The sequence below is a fragment of the Callorhinus ursinus genome, unplaced genomic scaffold, assembly GCF_003265705.2.
Source record: "Callorhinus ursinus isolate GAN/ISIS: 27379988/994484 unplaced genomic scaffold, GSC_fseal_2.0 scaffold17, whole genome shotgun sequence".
Lineage (NCBI taxonomy): Eukaryota > Metazoa > Chordata > Mammalia > Carnivora > Otariidae > Callorhinus > Callorhinus ursinus.
In genome coordinates this window covers 14,636,033-14,656,734 of record NW_027397079.1, presented here as the reverse complement: position 1 = coordinate 14,656,734, position 20,702 = coordinate 14,636,033, and the positions used below count along the sequence as shown (strand labels likewise).

General features: G+C 42.1%; 1 protein-coding gene across 2 annotated transcripts in view; it reads right to left on the bottom strand.

Annotated features, from left to right (window-relative positions):
* Window positions 1–20,702, bottom strand: part of WWC2 (WW and C2 domain containing 2) — a 198,998-nt gene that overhangs the window by 81,021 nt on the left and 97,275 nt on the right. The window contains exons 2-4 of one of the 2 annotated variants that reach the window (XM_025886237.2): window positions 19,338–19,447; window positions 7,302–7,505; window positions 6,420–6,496 (exon numbers count right to left, since the gene is read on the bottom strand). In XM_025886237.2, coding sequence (XP_025742022.2) covers window positions 6,420–6,496; window positions 7,302–7,505; window positions 19,338–19,447 — 391 coding nt within the window. Of the gene's footprint in view, window positions 1–6,419; window positions 6,497–6,611; window positions 6,645–7,301; window positions 7,506–19,337; window positions 19,448–20,702 lie in introns of those variants that run through there. The other variant, XM_073902287.1, reaches the window with a different exon arrangement.

The window sequence follows — 20,702 nt, the reverse complement described above, 5'->3', positions numbered from 1 at the left end:
TCATCCCAGCCCAAAGGTTGCAGATGCCTACTCCCACCTCTGCCAGACAGTGACGTGGCCACCACCAGCAGGCACAGAACCTATTTTTAATTTTTTGAGGAACCTCCATACCGTCTTTCCCAGTGGCTGCACCAGTTTGCATTCCCATCAACAGTGCATGAGGGTTCCTTTTTCTCCACATCCTCGCCAACACTTGTTTCTTGAGTTTTTGATTTTAGCCATACTGACAGGTGGGGAGGTGCTCATTGTAGTTTTGATTTGCAATCCCCTGACAATCAGTGGTGTTGAGCCTCTTTTCATATGTCTGTTGGCCATCTGTAGGTCTTCTTTGGAGAACTGTATGTTCATGTCTTCTGCCCATTTTTTAATTGGATTGTTTGGTTGTTTAGTGTTGAGTTGTATAAGTTCTTTTATTTTTTTAAAGATTTCTTTGAGAGAGTGCACGCATGTGAGTGGGGAGAGAGGCAGAGGGAGAAGGAGAGGGAAAGAAGTAGACTCCCCACTGAGCATGGAGTCAGACGTGGGGCTTGATCTCATGACCCCGAAATCATGACCTGAGTCAAAATCAAGAGCGGGATGCTCAACCAAGCTACCTAGGTACCTTGAGTTGTATAAGTTCTTTATATATTTTGGATACTAACCCTTTATCAGATATGTCATTTGCAAATATCTTCTTCCATTCAGCAGGTTTTTAGTTGTGTTGGCTGTTTCCTTTGCTGTGCAGAAGCTTTTTATCTTGATGAAGTCCCAATGTTTATTTTTGCTTTTGTTTCCCTTGCCCCAGGAGACATATCTAAAAAAAAGTTACTATGGCTGATGTCAAAGAGGTTACTGCCTATGTTTTCTTCTAGGATTTTTATGGTTTCAAGTCTCACATTCATATTTAAATCCTTTTGAGTTTATTTTTGTGTATGCTGTAAGAAAGTGGTCCAGTTTTCCCAATATCGCTTGTTGAAGAGACTGTCTTTTTCCCATTGCATAGCCTTGCCTCTTTTGTTGTAGATTAATCGATCACATAATTGTGAGTTTATTTCTGGGCTTTTTATTCTGTTCCATTGATTCATGTGTCTATTTTTGTGCCAGTACCATACTGTTTGTTTTTTTTTTAAAGATTTTTTATTTATTTTTTAACAGAGAGAGAGAGACAGTGAGAGAGGGAACACAAGCAGGGAGCGTGGGAGAGGGAGAAGCAGGCTTCCCACTGAGCAGGGAGCCCGATGTAGGACTCGATCCCCGGACCCTGGGATCATGACCTGAGCCGAAGGCAGACGCGTAACGACTGAGCCACCCAGGCGCGCAGTACCATACTGTTTTGATTACTACAGCTTTGTAATATAACTTGAAGTCTGGAATTGTGAGGCTTCCAGTTTCATTTTTCTTTTTCATGATTGCTTTGGCTATTCAGGGTCTCTTGTGGTTCCATACACATTTTAGGATTGTTTGTTCTAGTTCTGTGAAAAATGCTGTTGGTATTTTGATAGGGATTGAATTAAATGTGTAGATTGCTTTGGGTAGTATAGACATTTTAGTAGTACTTGTTCTTCCAATCCATGAGCATGGAATGTCTTTCCATTTCTTTGTGTCATCTTCAATTTATTTCATCAGTGTTTTATAGTTTTCAGAATACAGGTCTTTCACCTCTTTGGTTAAGTTTATTCCTAGGTATTTTAATTATTTTTGGTGCAATTGTAAATGGGATTGATTCCTTAATTTCTCTTTCTGCTGCTTTATTATTAGTGTACAAAAATGCAACAGATTTCTGTATACTGATTTTGTATCCTGAGAGCTTACTGGATTCACTTATGAGTTCGAGCAGTTTCTTGGTGGAGTCTTTAGGGTTTTCTATATGTAGTATTATGTGACCTGGAAATGCTGAAAGTTTGACTTCTTCCTTACCAGTTTGGATGATTTTTATTTCTTTTTACTGCATGATTGCTATGTTGAATAAAAGTGGTGAGAGTGGACATCCTTGTCTTGTTCCTGACCTTAGGGGAAGGCTCTCAGTTTTTCACCATTGAGTATGATGTTAGCTGTGGGTTTTCCATATATGGCCTTTATTGTGTTGAGGTATGTTTCCTCTAAACCCACTTTGTTGAGAATTTTTATCATGAATGTTTGTATGGAGTATGAATTTTTTTAAATATCAGCTGAATTTAAGTTTCAGTTTGTATGACACATTCCATTCCCTACCCCAAGAAGGTCTATGGTCTAAGTATCTATCATGAATAAATGAAATAGTTCTTTTCCCAGTTTACATAGAAATAATGGACTTCACTGTAGAAATAATAAATTTTGCAGTAAAAAGTTTTTACATTCCTCTTCCTAAGAAATATTTTCTCACACAATTAAATACCACCTCTAAAAGTTATGAGTATATTAATAAAGAGCATTAACTTACTCATTTCACTATTTCAAAAATAAGAAATAAGCTGCCTACAGGGAAAAGAAGACCCAATTATCCCATTTGACTGAGAGGGAAAAGAAAACCCAATTATCACCAATACTTATGACCACACTATAAAACAGATGTTTTAGACAGATGTTCCTAAATACCTAGTTCCTCAATATTTGACCAACTAGCTCTAATTCCATAAAACAAATGAAGGACATTCTACTAATACTGTTACATCAAAATAATGAAGAGGAAGTTAGTGTTTGGCTATGCCTAAAAAATTGTTAGTGACTGACAATGCAGGTAGGTACTTGAGACACCAAAGTAATGAAGAGTTATTAGTTCATTTGTGAGTTATTATTTCTGTGGCATTAATTTGTGAAAAGGGACTAGCCAACACAGGGATTTCGACAGGGTAGGCTAGCCAAGAAAGGCCAGATTACCAAAATCTATGAGACTCTGCCAAGTTACCCATCCACTTCTGAATGGCTGGGGTGCTCTCAAAGTGGCCAAAATGTGCACAAACAGCAGAGCGAAGGCACCAGCTGTGCCAGTGTTTAAACCACGACAACGGCAACATAGGCCACAAGGGCCAATTTGCTAGGGGAACATTTTTAAAAAGGCATTTACCTTGACAGAAAGTGTTAAATAAGCACCTCTTCACTAATGAAAGAGATGAAGACAGTGTCACTTCTTATCTTCCATTACAGCTTTAGCTATGACTGTCTTATAAACTCCTCTGGAGAGAAGCACTTTCTGGTGGTCTCACAGTGATGGGGAAAAAAAAAAATATATATATATATATATAAATATATATAATACAGGCTTCTGATAGTAAGAGTACATCAAACCTGGTATAAAATAAGCTTTATTTAAGAGATTCTGCTGCATTAGGAGACAGGTCTGGGGAATGTGAGCACTTGTGATCTCCTGGGATCTCCCGATTGTGATGGGGCTTCATTTCCTTCTAAATGGTTATCTGCAGGAGATACCCTATATGCTTTTGTTTTGAAATCTCTTCTTTAGGGGCGCCTGGGTGGCTCAGTCCTTAAGCGTCTGCGTTCAGTTCAGGTCCTGGGATAGAGCCCCACATCGGGCTCCCTGCTCCGCAGGAAGCCCGCTTTCCCTCTGCCACTCCCCCTGCTTGTGTTTCCTCTCTCGCTGTGTCTCTCTCTGTCAAATAAATAAATAAAATCTTAAAAAAAAAAAAGAAATCTCTTTAGTTTTCACTGTATGTTAACTAATTTGAATTAAAAAAAAAACACAAAAAACTCTTCTTTAGTTTTCATCTTTCCTAAAAGGAAAAATAGAAGACCATTCCTATTGTGGTTATTCCATTTACAACGTGTTTTACAAAGATAAGAACTGTGAAAAACTGTTAAAATTTCAAAGGGCAATTGTAATATGTAATAATTTCCTGAGATGTGCATAGTTCCAGTGAGTATTAAAGTTTACTCAGAGTAAGCTTTAACAAAATACTTTCATTTCTTTTTTTTAAATCACAGAAGTGTATAGACTGAGGTACAATAACAAGGCAGCTGACAAGCCATCCCACAACATTCTCAAGAAGTGTACAGAGAAACATGGACGGACCAACAGAGTAAAGGGTCAGTGATGCACTGGATGGATATTTCCAGTAGGACACAGAACTCTTCTATTAATGTTTTCACACATTAAACCAAGAAATCCAAACTGAAGAGAGGTTTAGCTTCCAAAAGTACAGACTTTTCTCATGCTCTCCCTCTGAGAACAAAAAGAGTAGTTGTGAGAAAGAAAACAAAACATCTATAGGAAGACACTGGAGAACTACTATGGCAGCAAGAACTTGTGCTAAAAACCCAAAAGGTAAGGAAAGCCCACAGTCAGTATCCAGACTTGGTGTTGTTTTTCCTTTGGAGGCATTTGAATGTACAACAGAGAAGCTGACAAGTTGGGAGAACACAGTGACTGAAGCCGGAGGTACAGAGAGCTAGCTACTGGTGGTCGCACAGAGCTGAGAGGTTCAGGGGAGAGATCTGGAGTTTGGCTTCCAATGAGCAGGAATGGAATATCCCCATAAAATATCCCCAAAGTTCAGGTGGGATTTTGAAGAGCTCTGCCGTAAGAGAAAGGGTGAAGTGGAAAGAGACCCACTCTTTGAAAAGGAATGAAGCCCAGACTGCAGATACCTTGGACCATGACTGAATTACAATTACCTGCCCCTGGCCTAACTGCCCATTAAGAAGCAACACTAAATCCTCTCTGAAGGATGACAAGATCATCCCAAACCTCAAATTATCCTTATACTTCTCCATACATAACATATGGCTCTTAATAAAAAAGTAATCAGCTCTAAGAAGCTTGACCAAATAGTGACCAAAAGTCATGAGAAAAAAAACGACCAAATCGAAGAATTCAACATATAGGAAATCTACACACGGCATTAATAAAGACATGGAATTTAAAAGTAACTGTGATTATTTTGTTCAAAAAAATTACATATCCAGGGCGCCTGGGTGGCTCAGTTGGTTAAGCGACTGCCTTCGGCTCAGGTCATGATCCTGGAGTCCCGGGATCGAGTCCCGCATCGGGCTCCCTGCTCAGCAGGGAGTCTGCTTCTCCCTCTGACCCTCTTCCCTCTCATGCTCTCTATCTCTCATTCTCTCTCTCTCAAATAAATAAATAAAATCTTTAAAAAAAATTACATATCCATGTGCAGAATTTGGGCAAGTAAGTAGAAATAAAAAACAATCCAGTAGAAATTTTAGAACTGAGAAATACACAGTAGGGAATTAAGCCGGAATCAGTAAAAATAAATAAATAAATAAATAAATAAAAAGATAAGAAAATCCCCAACTGTTTAAAAATTAATACCCTCATATGAGAAACCACAGAGAGAAAATATTTTGAACTGAGAGTAAAAATACAAAATTCAAAACCTGTGGGGTGAAGGCAAAAGCCATGTGTAGAAAGTCATGTCGGCTTAAAAGGCAGATATCAGCAAGTCAGAGACCCAAAGCCCTCTGTCAGCCCCTGCTAACATTGAAGCTTGTCTATTTTCCGATGCGGCAATTCCACTCCTGGTTTCGTAACAAACAAAAATGTGTGCCTATGTGCACCAAAAGATACGTATCATAGAAATGTATGTTAAGATATATTTTTTAATGACTAGAAATTGGAATAAACTCTAATGTACATCAACAGTAGAAGAGATAAAGAATTTACGGTACGTACACAAAGTGGAATACTTGCTGCAGTAAAGGCTAATGTGGACGAATCTCGAAGTGTTGTTCAAAAGAAGCCATGAAAGAATACATACGGCAGCAAGTATTGAATTTTACCAAAATTCAAAGGAAGCAAGTAAGAAATTCACCTACAGTGTTGCTGAGGCCAGTATTACCTTCAGGGAGAAGGGCAGTGATGATGCAGGGTAAGTCTGGAGTCATGGTAAGAATCTGTTTCATGACTGAGATACTGGCTGCGTGAATGTGTTTACTTGACGAACAGTCTTTAAGACTCCAAGAATCAAGGATAAAGCAGCTCTGGTCTTAGCAGCAGTGTGGTCAAAAAGATTTAGGGTAAAGATCAGGAAACAATCCATGAGGAAGTGTGAAGAACTAGTAAAGTTTTACACTCGAGAAGGAATGACTTGGGAACACGATTTGTGGGCGCTACACCAAACCCTGGAAGACACATTTTAGCATGATAAGGTTAAGTTCCCGCGACTCGAACGTTGATTTAATATACTAAATATACTAAGTATTTTGTAAATGTCATATTAATATTACAAGGTATATATAATACACTTAACCTACTGCAGATAACAGAACTGCCGAGTAGTGGGACACGTGCCTCTATAACGAGGACATTCCCAATCACTGAACATGTGGTCACAAAGGTAGGCCGGCCACCCTCCAGGGGCAAAAGTGGAGGAGGTTCCTACACCAAATGGAGAGGACAGGTGGTCAATGAAGCCCCCCCCATCACCTTCAGATTCTATACATATGTTAAACAGAGAACCACAATTTAAAAAAAAAAAAAATCTTACCCTTAATCGTGTAGTGGAGATCTCCGCTTTTAAAATATCGGGATCATATTTAGTACTGGATGAAGATCCTGAGAATACTTTTCGGAGAGAGAGAAAAAAAAAAAAGTAACTTTTACAAGTTGTATAACTTGCTCTCGGCTTGGAATTTACAAACTCTAAAAGCAAGATTTACATGCTTCTGTGGATACTTACTTTAGAATTCCTTTACTGTCATTCATCAGACACCTAAATATAAAAAGTAATCTTCAAACCTTTATCATTTTTTTTATAAAAACTCAAGAAAGAGGAATGTCATAAAGACCACGGAGCTTACTGTTCTCTGGATTTCATGCCTACGTATAAACTCTTCGAGGACCTGACAGCACATAGCGCTTGTCAGAGCTGTGCGTTACCCAGAAACTTAGAGAACTTCTGAGCCCATCCAAACTGCTTCTTTAGACAGACCAGCTCCAGATGATCAGTTTCTGAGACATGAGAGGGTGATCAACAGAAACTTCATTCCAGCCAACAGTCCCACCACCCACCTCCCGCTAGAATATTGCACAAGAGTAGCAAAGGGGGCCAAATTATTTGCCTTGATCTGAACAGGTAAAAATTAACTCATCAATAAATAAAAGGCAATCAGGCAGAGGAAGGAGCAAAAACCAGAAGGGATTCATCCTCCACAAATGAGGGGGGTGGGGACTTCTGTCTGGAATGGAGTCGAGGGCTTTTGCCGAGAAGTCTGTGGGGTGCCCTCATCCCCTCTCGTGGCTTCTGGGGGCTTTTTCTGCCTAGAAAGGAGCAGGACTCAAAATGAAACTCCACTGAAACCCAAGTGGCCTTCCCTTAGCTACACTTCGGTCCCCATTTCCAGAGTCTGAGCAGTCACGCTCTACTTACAGCTTGTGTGAGAACTTGACTTCTCCTTGTAGGCATCATTTAATCGTACGTATTCATCGAGGGCCAAAGCGAGTCTTTGCTCTTTCACGTGGTACAGCTCCTTCTGCGTCCTGAGAGCATCCTGAGCCACTGAGAGATAGTCCTTGAGCATCTTCTCCTGCTCCCCCCTCCACTGTTTTCGCGGATCTTCAATCTGTGTGGTTTCTGAAAATACATTAGGTGGGTTATTCTTTAGAATTTAAGGATTTTTTTTTTTTTTGGATGATTTAAGCTTTGAAAAAAAAGTGCCTAGCTTTAATTCTTATCTCCTCTAAGCAGTTCATTAGTATTTATGAAGTGACCTCTCCAGAAATCTGATACAGTTGTTGCTTGATTTTACCCAGTGGCTCGGCCACATCATCCACCCCCTTTCAGATCCTTTTTAACAATTTATCCTCACTGTGAAGCCATCGTACACAAAGTTGCCAAAGTAAGCTTCCTTAGCCGGGATCCGGCCATTCGTCTCAAGAATTCTCTGCCTCCCCAATACCTAGAGAATAAAAACCAAATGATTTATGCCAGCATTCAAGGTCCTGTGTGATCTGAACCCAATTCACTTCCCATGGCACATGTTTCCCTTTACTTAATACAGGATACTCTTGCCCTGTTGCCCTCGACATCAGCACTACTCAAAGTCTCTGCTGGTCGACCACACGAGTCCCAAACTCTGTTACATGTCCACCACAACCAGTACAGAAATCACGAGATAACACTTTGAAATGTTCATAGCAATTTCATACAGTTATTGTATATTGTTGACTCTACTAATATTTGGGCTCGCATTTTATCCCTTTTTCCCATTTCTCAAATAATTCATTTTTATTGAATTTTACAAAAATATCAGTCAGTCCATAGTGGATTTGAACATTAAAAACAAACCAAAAACTAAAAAAACGAACCAAACCTTAGTCCTGGCTGGAGAATACTCTAAGGCACAGTTCTTGGTTCTGCCCAGAGAGCTCTTAAGGAAAAAAAAAAAAAAATCCCAGCCCAATGAGAGTTTCTGTGGGAAGAACCCACGCAATGGTAGGTTTAAAGGTTGCACAGGAGACTGCAATGAGCCCTCCTCTGCAATGGCTCCCAAGCTGCCTTCTCCGTGAAATTATTCAAACTATCCAATCCTGAGCTTGCTCAAACTTGCCTACCCGGCCTCGCCCATTCCTCCAACAGAGGCTCTGGCCTGCAATCTCTCCTTCACTCCTGCCTCCCGACAGACCTAGCAGCTTCCCACTGTGGTCCAGCGAGGGTGGTGCACCCCTTCCCTTAGGAACTGGGAGTAATACAACTTCCTTTGATGGGTGCTGACGGCTCCGTGCTACCGTTCCGTCACCTCTATAAATCAAATCACTTACTATCAAAACAGCTGGGTCATATGGGTTGGCCACTGCATGAATATGAGAACCTGCTCCTGGTAAATGAGGACAGGAAAATTAATTTATAAATTTGCTGGAATGTCCAGGGACATACACTGTGTTTAAAATGTTTTTGCATGTGAATCTCAGTCTTAATGTCCATGTTTCTGGCTGGCCCCAAAGGCTGCAACCTTTGTTGTAGGGTTTTAAGTCAAAACCCAGACAATGATATGAGGTGATCTGATGTGGACACAAGAATCTTTAGGGGCCAGGCTGATTCCGAAAATGTCTAACTACCCTGGTCTCTAAGGGTAAGGGATAACACTAAACTGAGGTGGCTCGGGCTGGGAAGCCTGGGTCCCCTCAGGGCTTACAGAGGTCCTGAGTGATTAACAAAAATGGCCTGGGTCAGCCAGACACACTGGAACCACTGCCTCAGGCCAGGAACCCTCACTTCACAGCCACTGGGAACAAAAGGTGAGCTTCCTCTACCGTAGTATTTTGAACGCTCATTTTTAAAGATGTATTTCAACACACGAAAGAGGCATATCTCATGTAATTATGAGAAAAAAATATGCTTGGAGTCAATGCCTAAAGAGATGCAGGAGGGAACAATCCTGATCGGATTGATGGGCCTTGATGGGCATCAGCACAGTGGGGCAGCCTCCCCATCTGGAGAATAAGGAGAATAGGCAGCTAACAGCCAGTAAGAGCTGAAACTTCTCAGTTTAAGATATTCATTATAACTCAGGTCTCTAGCTATACAAACATGTAATATTTATATTCATTTCCAACATATAACTGCAAGCTGACTCAAAGTACAGAACTCATCCTCTACCAAATGGAAATTTATGGTCTTAAAAAAGTTTTCCCAAATGTGGCTGACCTGCAATAATCCTCACCTCCTCACATTCTTGCCCCACGAATACGGGCTAGACCTATGATCTGCTTCGAATGAGTACGTGAGAGAGGACATGATGGGTAGGACCTGGGACTAGATTACCAAAGGCTATGGCTGCCACCTTGTGCGTGCCCTCCCTCCCTGGCGCTTCTTGGCATTCTTGCTATAATGAAGCCAACTGCCATGCTGTAAGCTGGCCTCTGGAGAGGCCCATGTGGCAAAGAATGAGGGGGCCTCTGGCCCACAGCCAACAGGGAACTGAATCCTGCCAACAACCACCTGAGTGAGCGTGAAAGTGGATCCTTCTCCAGTTGTGCCTGGCTACCACCTTGAGGACAGCCAGCCTGTGAGACCGTGAGCTAGAAGATTTCACTGAGCCTTGCTTGGATTCATGACACACAGGAACCATGAGATAATAAATGTATTTTGAGCCACTAAGTTTTGAGATAATATGTTATAGTGAGATACAGAACTAATAAACTAGACAACCAAAGGGATACTACAAACGCAAAATGCATATGAAAAATGTGAAAAATCTGTAAGTTATAACAGAGTAAGGTATGTACTCCTAGTTTTCTCTCAATACCTTCAGAAGTGTCATCCAATCATCTTTTCCCTACATATTGGGGAACTGACATACTTTCCACAAGATACCTGTTCAACAGTTAAATTGCCACAAAACACTGAAAGTAACACAGACTGACAATGAAATGAATAAAGTATAATAATAATAATAATAATAATAATAATAATAAACGATCAGCACTGGAGCGCCTGGGTGGCTCAGTCAGTTAAGCAGCCCAGGGTCCTGGGATCAAGCCCCGTGTCAGGCTCCCGGCTCAGTGGGGAGTCTGCTTCTCTCTCTCTGCCTCTCCTCCTTGCTCATGCTCTCTCTCTCAAATAAATAAATAAAATTTCTTAATATCTTAAAAAACAGGGGCGCCTGGGTGGCTCAGTCGTTTAGCGTCTGCCTTTGGCTCAGGTCATGATCCTAGGGTCCTGGGATCGAGCCCTGCATCGGGCTCCCCGCTCTGCGGGAAGCCTGCTTCTCCCTCTGCCACTCCCCCTGCCTGTGTTCCCTCTCTCGCTGTGTCTCTGTCAAATAAATAAATAAAATCTTAAAAAAAAAATCTTGGAAAACAAAACAACACAAAAACCGATCAGCATTTATTTGGATAGATCAGCAGAATCACTCTGGTAGGCTGGTTTAAATACTGTACGCTACAAGAGCTTCAGTGGGAACGTTTACATTTCCTAAATGCTGTACAACGCAAATGTGAGCTACAAAAGAGAGTTCCCACAGGCACCACAGAAGAAGGCTTCATAAAGCAGGATTGTGCTTCACCTCCTTCGGCTATATTTGCTGAATGGATTTGTAAAGAATATTTATTAAATGTAAATACTAAAAAAATATTATAAAAATGTGGTATTTTTGTATTAAGACCTGGTGACCTTGGGAAATCATTGTATTAGAAAGCAATATAATTCGCATGATGTCTGTGGCAACGTCCCGTACCTGAAGGGGATTCGCACTCCATCAGTTTCAGATGTGGAGCTTTATAGACAGAGAACAGGTTGTGAGTTACAAGAGCTTATCATGGCAGATGACATTAGATTCTTGGAAAGAGTATGATCCCTGTCTGTCATGCCTATTTCTGTTCTTTCTGCTGTGCTCTGGAAGAACAGGTGACACAAGTATGAATAACTGTCCTTCTCTTTCTTCTTAGAAACCACCTGCTGAGCTTATTATCTGTTGTTACTTCCGCAAACAAGTACTGACCATCTACTACATGCAATATAGGTGAAACGATGTGAGGCCCTCCTTCCAAGGAACTTACAAAATACAGAAGAAATTGTGACACACGAATTAAAAAAAAACACACGCACAATGAATTTGTCCAGTAAAAAGTGATAAAAGCTGTGAGAGGAGGAAGGCTAAGAGCCATGGCATTTTAGACACGGGGTTTTCTCTGACTGAAAAAGGAAGGTTCCATGCAACAGGCAGTGATGGAACAAGGCTCTCTGAAAGGTTCCAGACAATGGCCCCTCAGGACACAGCCCTTTACTTTCCCAGCCACCCCCAAGGCCCCCACAAACACACACACCAGGCTTCAGCAGCACCGAATTTCTTCCTTCCATCAAGCCCTGCTTTCTGTGGCCTCTCTAGACCTTTGGCTTTAACTTGTGATCTCTCTTCTTCTGAGAAGGTATCTTCCCAACCCCCAAGCCCAACCCCAGCCCCTTTTTCTCCAGGCCTGGCTAACTAGGTCCTTCTTTGGGTATCAGCTCAAAGCACTGTCTCTAGCAGCCACGGCTACACCCTTCAGAATGGAGAGGGTACTTCTACTTGTTCTCACTTGTTTTGCCAGCCCAACAGCGGTTCTTCCCACACTCGGCTATGCTGTCTCATTTCTTTCCCACTACTACTCCAAGAGGGACTAGCCTGCGGTTTCTTGAACACCAGGTTAATAAATATGAAACTCATTTTGTAAGCGATGGTGTGCCACAAAGGTTCTAGGCAAGGCCAGGAAAGGATCTGAGCTGTATTTGAGGAATATTATCTGACAGAAAGGTGAGGTTCTACTGTCCCTACAGAACTCGACTAAGTCTCCAAAAGAGTCAATATGATTGTGCAGAAAATTTTTTAATAAAAGATTATATGTTAAGCGAAAAAAGTTTATAAAACCATACATATAATATAATCCCACTTGAGATATAAAAAATTTTATAGAGAAAAATATTTAAAACTCTGCGTGTGTGTGTGTGTGTGTGTGTGTGTGTATCAATATGAAGAAGTCTGGAAGGATACACACTAAGAGATTTAGAATACTTAGTTCTCTTTGGGTTGTGTGAATATGGATATTTTTTCTTCCTTTTACTTATCGGTATTTTCTACTTTTTCCCTATACACTTGCATTACTTTTATAAAAAAATTTTTTTTAAAAAAGAGAAAGAAACAAAAGGCATAATCAGGGTCTGAATTAGGAAAATGCCGGTGGACAAGTGGCTAAAGGAGCAAATTTGATATTACATTATAGATAAAATATCTGTGAGAACTGACAAAATGATTCTAAATTTTTCAATGTAGTAATCATGAGGACCATCATGTATCAAAAGATAACAAATAAAGTCAAAGGGGAAACAGAAGAATCCCATTAGGTACTTGTTTGTTTTGAAGTCTTGGGGGCAAAATAGGTAGCAGTGTCCTACAAATGAAATGTCTGACAAAATACTAGGACAATCAAGAGCCAAAAATAGAGGCAGAAGAGTTGTTCATATGGTAACGGCAAAGAAGAATGATGCTGCAGATAAGGATGGCATGGTGGGGCATGAGGGTGAGGTCCCATCTTCGAGGATGACAAGATATGGGGACACTAGATACAGCAAGTGAGAGGAGACAGAAGGAGTGGTCTGCAGGAAGGTTCCAGGTGCAGGAAGAAAGGCACCGTCATCTTCGTCACCCTCCATCTAGATGGAAGGAAGGGACAATTGTAATTGGGACTAGACCCCCAAAGTGACAACTCTGAAACATGCAGACCATTGCACAGATTCGTGCTGCTAACAACTGTTAGTTACACTCACTAAAAATTTGTATCACCACCACCATCACAGGTGTTACTCGGACATTTGAAGTATCTAAAAATTTTCTTTATAAAATAACTTAATCGTTTATCTTCCCAGGAAAATACAAAGGGTGAAATATGACAGAGATGAAATAGGAGGGCCCCAAATTTATTTCCCTTCTTCTAAAGGAAACAGCTCCACGTAAAATAACTACACACACTTGGGGAATTTTCATCAAGTTTAAGCACAACATGGGATGCATCAAAACTAATACAGAGGAGTTCGGTGCGAGTGATACGGAGTAAGCGAGTGCTATCCAGTCTCTCCCGCTGATTACAACTAAAAACCAAGGACGGCAAAGCGAAACGAAACCACCACCACCACCAGCAAGGACAGTGTACATAAAACAATCAAAGGAAGACGCTACACCGTAAGTAAGAGCAAGGGGGGCTGTGGGAGGAAGCTGGGACTCCCAGAACAATGGCACAGCACGAAGTCCTATTCTGTTGCTCCTTTGTACATCCCCTTATCTCTCGTGTTTCCCATATCCGCGGGTACTGGAATGGGGGCAGACAAAAAAAGCTCCAAGACAAAACCCACTCTGTCTTGTGGATGGGGGACCGAGGGGGCGCCCACGACCATCCCAGAGAAGCCCAGGAATGGGCTGCAGCCCCATGGCAGGCAGCGGTGGCTGGTGTTTGGTGGTGTGGCGGAAGCCCACCGCAGGCTCCTTTGCTCTCCGCTCCGTCCGGAGACCCAGGCAGTCCTGAGGAGCATTCGACAGCGTGCAGCAAGGTTGAAGCCACATCGTACTTGCTAGAATACCAGGAAAAAAGGCTCTGCGGGAGCCAGATGACAGAGAAGAGAGTTGAGGAAGTATCTAAGGTGGCTGGCCCTTTTTAAATTGGGTTCTTTGTCTCCTTAATGTTGGTTTTCAGGAGTTCTTTACATGATCTGGATATGGGTTCTTCACCAAGATCAAGGTACTATGAGTATTCATCCACGATATCTGTATCAGCAGTCTTTTCCTTTAAAAATTCGTTGAGTGAAAGATTCCATCCACAGAATCGAATGTACTCGGTTTATACGAAGTTCTAGAACAGGCAAAACTAAGGCACTGTGACAGAAATAAGAACAATCTGCAGCAGTGGGGAAGGGGTGACTGGAAGGGGACAGGAAAGAACTTACTGGGATGATGAGATTATTCTGCATCTTGACTGGAGAGGCAGTTACAAAAGATTTATACATTTGCCACAATTCACTGAAATGCACAAGTAAAAGCTGTGTGGTTTTTTTTTTGATGTACATGTGTAAATGAGACCTCCATTACCAAAAGAAAGACAAAACAATTAAGGTACAACTCTAAAGCTACCCAAAAAGTGATTTATTTCTACTTATGGTGATAATATCAAAACCTTATAAACAGCACTTCATAATTACCTTTTAGTTACAAATATCCCCCACCAATATCTATACCCCCACTCCACACAAACTCACTAAAGAATTCTATATCATAAAACACTTAAGGCCAAAGATACTCATTGTCAAGGTCAAATCTTTTACATCTAGATATTTAATAATGTTACACAGAAATAGTATTAAACAGCCAAACAGGCTTTATTTCATTTTTTTTTTTTGTAAATAGAAAATAATGCTGAAACTATACAATGTCAAGACACAACATATGTGTGGACCAGCTGTTATGAGAAGATAATACCATTTGTTCCCTAAACTACTTCCCAGGAATGTCTTTAAGATTAATGAGATAATGGACCAGATCCTTTTTAGTGGGAAAACTACTTGCTGTGGGTAATTTGGGCACTTTAGGGCACAGTAGATCCATCAGGCCACTGGGATACCATTATTGCATAAAGCAAAATGGTAGACTTAAAAACCTGTATTCTAATAATTAAGTTTTTAAATAGTCAGAAGGGTACGCTCTGAAGCGTAATTTATCCTTGAACTTTACTTTCTTCAAAAACAAACAGAAAGCTTTCAGTGTGCGAGTTAAACAATAAAGCCCTTCCGTCCTTCTAACGCGCCTGGGTGGCTCAGTTGGTTAAGCGACTGCCTTCGGCTCAGGTCATGATCCTGGAGTCCCGGTATCGAGTCCCGCATCGGGCTCCCTGCTCAGCGGGGAGTCTGCTTCTCCCTCTGACCCTCTTCCCTCTCGTGCTCTCTCTCATTCTCTCTCTCAAATAAATAAATAAAATCTTTAAAAAAAAAAAAGAGAGTTCATCATAATACAAGGTACCCAAGGATAAAGAAATGAAGCTGCAGTCACTGTCCACAAGAAGCTCACAATTTAGTGGGGAAAACAGACAAATAAAGAATTTAAATGCAATGTGACAAATGCTTTTTTAAAAATCCCTAAGGGCCTGGCACTACAGAAATACCTGGACAGGGCACCTTATTCGGAATGGGGGCGGGGACCTGCACGCCCGAGAAGGCCGGTGGGAAGCAGCGAGGCCTGGGCAGAGGGGCCCTGGACAGACGTGGCCAAAAGGGAGGGCCCAGGCGCTGGGCAGAGAGTGTTCAGGGCTGGAACCAGCCGTCGCAAAGGGAGGCAGAAAGTCAAGGAAGCACACGACGCAGGGACAACGTCCTCTGGTGGCAGGGCAAGCCGGTGGAGGGCATCCTAGTGGGGGCAGACTGGAAAGATCCACCTTGTAAGAATCAACTGCATGCATGTGGAACCCGGGACAAGACTAACGAGACCCGTTTGGCAGCCATCGGCTTCAGGAAGTAACTGAGGTCATCACCCAAGGGGATCTGCAGGCTACAGTCAGAAGGCGACTACAGAAATCTTGACGCCGGGGACAGACAAAAGGAAAGGGGGTAAGAGCAGCAGGGCATGGTTAAAAAAAAAAAAAAGAAAGAAATTCCAATAGAAGGTATTGTGAAATCCAAAGGAGTCAAGAAGAAGAGGAAATAACCCACGGTGGCAAGAGACTCTTGTCGGATGAAGGAAGAGATGTTGTCTGGATGTGACCATTTGTGGGGTCTCAGGTGAGCCCAGTCTCTGTGACGAGACGGAGACCAGTGTCCACAGTGCAGTTCAAGCAAGCTTCCGGGGGGGGAGCAGGAAGAGGGCTACAGCTGGTGAGGGATTCGGGCTGAAAGACAGTTTTTGAATACAAATGGGGTTGGGGAAAGAGAGCTGTTATTTGTTTCTTTTGGTAGTTTTGGTTTGGTTTCATTTTGAGAGTTTCCAGTGTTTAAATATGAAGACAAAAGAACCACTAGATAAAGAAATGCTGGGAGAAATTTTTAAAACCAGAAAATGATGGGTAAAGAAACGAAAGAGAAGGATGGGACCTAAAAGTTATTAAGAGGGGCGCCTGGGTGGCTCAGTCAGTTGAGCATCTGCCTTCGGTTCCGGTCATGATCCCGGGGTCCTGGGATCAAGTCCCGCATCGGGCTCCCTGCTCGTGGGGAGTCTGCTTTTCCCTCTCCTCCCCACTCATAGTCTCTCTCACCATCTCTCTCTCTTTCAAATAAATACATAAAATTTTTAAAAAATAAAAGCTACTCAGAGGGCTCCTGGGGGTGGGGGTCCAGGAGAATCCCTTTTCCACTGAGATAGGAGGGAAAGCCTGAAAGGTGGCTTTAGGAACCTTAGACTCTACAGGTAGCCAGAGGGAAGCTGAGGGAATTAAGCTTCTTATTTCGGTGCCATGAGAGCCTGGTTCTGTTGAACCAGGAGAGGGAGGTTTGTTTCTGCTTCCACAAATATTATTTAAGGAAAAAAAAAACCTAAACTTGTATGAAAGTGCGACTTAGTTATACACTCCGGATAGTCCACTGAATTATTTATTTGCAATGACATCAGGAGTTTCAACTGTTCAAAATGAACGGAATTTTACCAAAAGTAGTCACTTCCATTATAACATTAAAATATTTGGATGTCAATCACTGATAAGCAATAAAACCCACAAATAACAATACAATCAAGAAAGGTTTACTAAAAAATATAAAAATGAAAGCTAACTTTAAAACCCACAATGATGAATTCTTCATGGGATCTGTATAAGCTGTCAGGGAGAGATGTCTCTACACAAAAATCACATTTCTTCTAATCATATTTTACAGGCCAGTAAAGCTTACAGAAACTCTTGCAGTTACGTTGAACTAATGTGTGCATAAACGCTGGTTCCCAAACTCTATGCGCCGGATGTTCTCCTCCAACAGATTACGAGCTATCTGTGTTCGCCGAAAGACTGACTTAATTCTTCCAAGTCCTTGCTCCTTCGATCCCTCCATCCCATCTACGTGTGAGAACAGGACAACTTTACAGCCCTCCAGCGTGCAGAGACTCACCATGATGCCTGCATGCCCACCACATGGTAACAAACACCCCCCATGCCGGACATCCTAACTGCGCTCTTGTCCGGCTCGCCGGCTGCCGCAGGGTTGCGGGGGAGCATTTTACTGTCCACTCTCAGTGGTCTCCCAGGCAGAGCCCCCCCTCACAGTGTGAACTGCTGGAAGCCAGTCCTGTGTCCCAACCGCACTGGGACTGGAGGCTCCCAGCAGATCGCAGGGGGCACAAAGCCTTCTCCCCCACCTCAGCAAGCACCACACGCCTTCAGCCTCTGCAGATGTCAGGCATGAGTGGGGCAGCTCCATCAGTTCTGGAACCCTTCCCAATCATCCTGGGAGGCGAGGATTTGCTCAGATAAAAAAAAAGACCCTGACAGAGAATCAGTGGGGGGATATTTTCTCAAATTTGATGTAAGTACTGTGAGCAGATTTTATATATTGAACGTTCTTAGGTTTCTAAGAGATTACTGTTACTAATATGGGCTTTTTGTGTCTCTCAAAAACTTATCATATACCTACACGAGGGCAGCTGCAAGCCATCACTAATAACCAAGCATCAAATAAGATACTTTTTTATAACGATATTATTCTTACAGATATTAAAGAGCACTATATATATTTTTTAAAGGTTGTATTTATTTATTTGAGAGAGAGAAAGCGAGCGTGAGAGAACAAGAGCATGAGCAGGGGGAGCGGCAGAGGGAGAAACAGACTCTCTGCTGAGCAGGGAGCCCGATGTGGGACCCAATCCCAGGACCCTGAGATCATGACCTGAGCCAAAGGCAGACACTGAACTGACCCAGGTGCCCCTAAAGAGTACTGTATTATGTAAATTTTTAATATAATAGACCTATGAGAAATAGGATAGAGTATAAATCATTATCTATTACTCAAAATCCTTATTTTTTTTTTAAGATTTTATTTATTTATTTGAGAGAGAGAAACAGAGATACTGAGAGAAAGCACAAGGTGGGAGGAGAGGGAGAAGCAGACTCCCTCCTGAGCAGGGAGCCCGACACGGGGCTCGATCCCAGGATCCCAAGATTATGACCTGAGCCGGAGGCAGACACTTCACCAACTGAGCCATCCAGGTGCCCCTCAAAATCCTCACTTTTAAGTGAAATAAGCAAAATGAGTATCAGTGAGTATTACATGCATCCATCTGAATAAATTTTTTAAAGGGGTGGGTAGGGAGTAAATATACACACACTCACACACACACACACACACAGACATATAAACAATACTTTGAGTATGTGTTTTATAAAAAAGTTGTTAATGGTCACAGCAATCCTCTGCCCTAGCCTTACCATGCCAGTGATCTGACAGATTAAAAAGCTGTTAAAATGAGATGTGCTCCCCTTGCAACCACAAAGAAATCAGGAAACAAAAACAAAACAAGGGTTTAGGTCTTTTCCACGGGAGAGCTGCATCTTCTAGAGGTGCTAATGTCAGTCGCCCCCCTTCCCACCAAGGCACACACAAAGCCAGTGGACCTGGCTGTACGCACGCCCAGCATGCCTAACTCTGTGGCAAGAACAAGAAAAAGAGGAACCCCACTCTGAAGGGCAGTGGTCATGGGATGGCTCATGGTCCCCACTGGCCCCCACACCTGCGCTCAAGAACACTCACCCCCTACCACGCAGACAAACACACAGACAGACAGATTCATTTCTCTGTCTCTGCCCCCATAAGGCCAATGTACATACATGCCCCTGATTCCAAAACGGGCATTTCTGGTAATATAAGTCCATGAGAAAGTGGGGTTTAAAATAAAAAAATTTATTATGTAGTGTTTACCCTTTTGTATGATTCCAGATTTGGGGGGGGTTACTTTTACAAAAAAGAAAAACTTACTGTTGACATGATCGATGTAGTAGACGCCAATCTGTGGGTCAAACCCTGCTTCCCAGCCCCACGGCAGCTCATCCCCAACACAATCAGCAAATGACAAGGGCTTCGTTAACCTGCAACAGACCAGAATAAATGCACGGTGATTCTTTCCATCAAACCACATAGGTCAAAATTCGGTACCCTAACCACAATGAAGACGTGTCTAGGTGGCATTTCCGTTTTGTTCTCAATTGTGTCTAGAGTTTGCAGTGCTGTGTTTGAAATCTTAACAGAAAAAAAAAAGGATAAAATACAGAGATGAATATCCAAAAAAGTAACAATAAGTCATAATACCCTTTGCAAAGTTCACAGCTTAAGACTGGGAGATAAATCCATACAATAAATAAGTAAGGCCATTCCAAATCAGGGAGAAGTCCAAGCTGAGAGTAAGGAGCCTGGGACCCTGCTCCAGCTCTCCAGCTAAATGGCTCTCCCGTGACAAAGAAGAATTTGTCCCGGGATTCAAATCCTGGCATCATGGAAATCATCACACCAGTAACTCTAAGACAAGATACGTATCAGGCTACACTAATTCTACATTTAGATGCTCTTGTATAAATTAACTGAACACTTACGTGAATGTGGGGTCCCCCATGACAGGAGGGACAAGTATATTTTATTTTTGTAAGTATCTTACACATACCAGTCACTCAACACAATTTTTAATGGAACCAAACACACAAAATACTTAGGTATCAATGTGATGTCACCTTTTGAAGCTGTTATGCTTTCTGTTTTTTTATTTTACTATGTTATGTTAATCACCATACATTACATCATTAGTTTTTGATGTAGTGGTCCATGATTCATTATTTGCGTATAACACCCAGTGCTCCATGCAGAACGTGCCCTCCTTAATACCCATCACCAGGCTAACCCATTCCCCCACCGCTCCCCTCTAGAACCCCCAGTTTGTTTCTCAGAGTCCATAGTCTCTCATGGTTCGTCTCCCCCTCCAATTCCCTCCCCCCTTCATTTTTCCCTTCCTGCTATCTTCTTCTTTTTTTTTAAACATATAATGTATTGTTTGTTTCAGAGGTACGGGTCTGCGACTCAACAGTCTTGTACAATTCACAGCGCTCGCCATAGCACATACCCTCCTCAATGTCTATCACCCAGCCACCCCATCCCTCCCACCCCCCACCACTCCAGCGACCCTCAGTTTGTTTCCTGAGATTAAGAATTCCTCATATCAGTGAGGTCATATGATACATGTCTTTCTCTGATTGACTTATTTCACTCAGCATAATACCCTCCAGTTCCAACCACGTCATTGCAAATGGCAACATTTCATTCCTTTTGATGGCTGCATAATATTCCAGTGTGTGT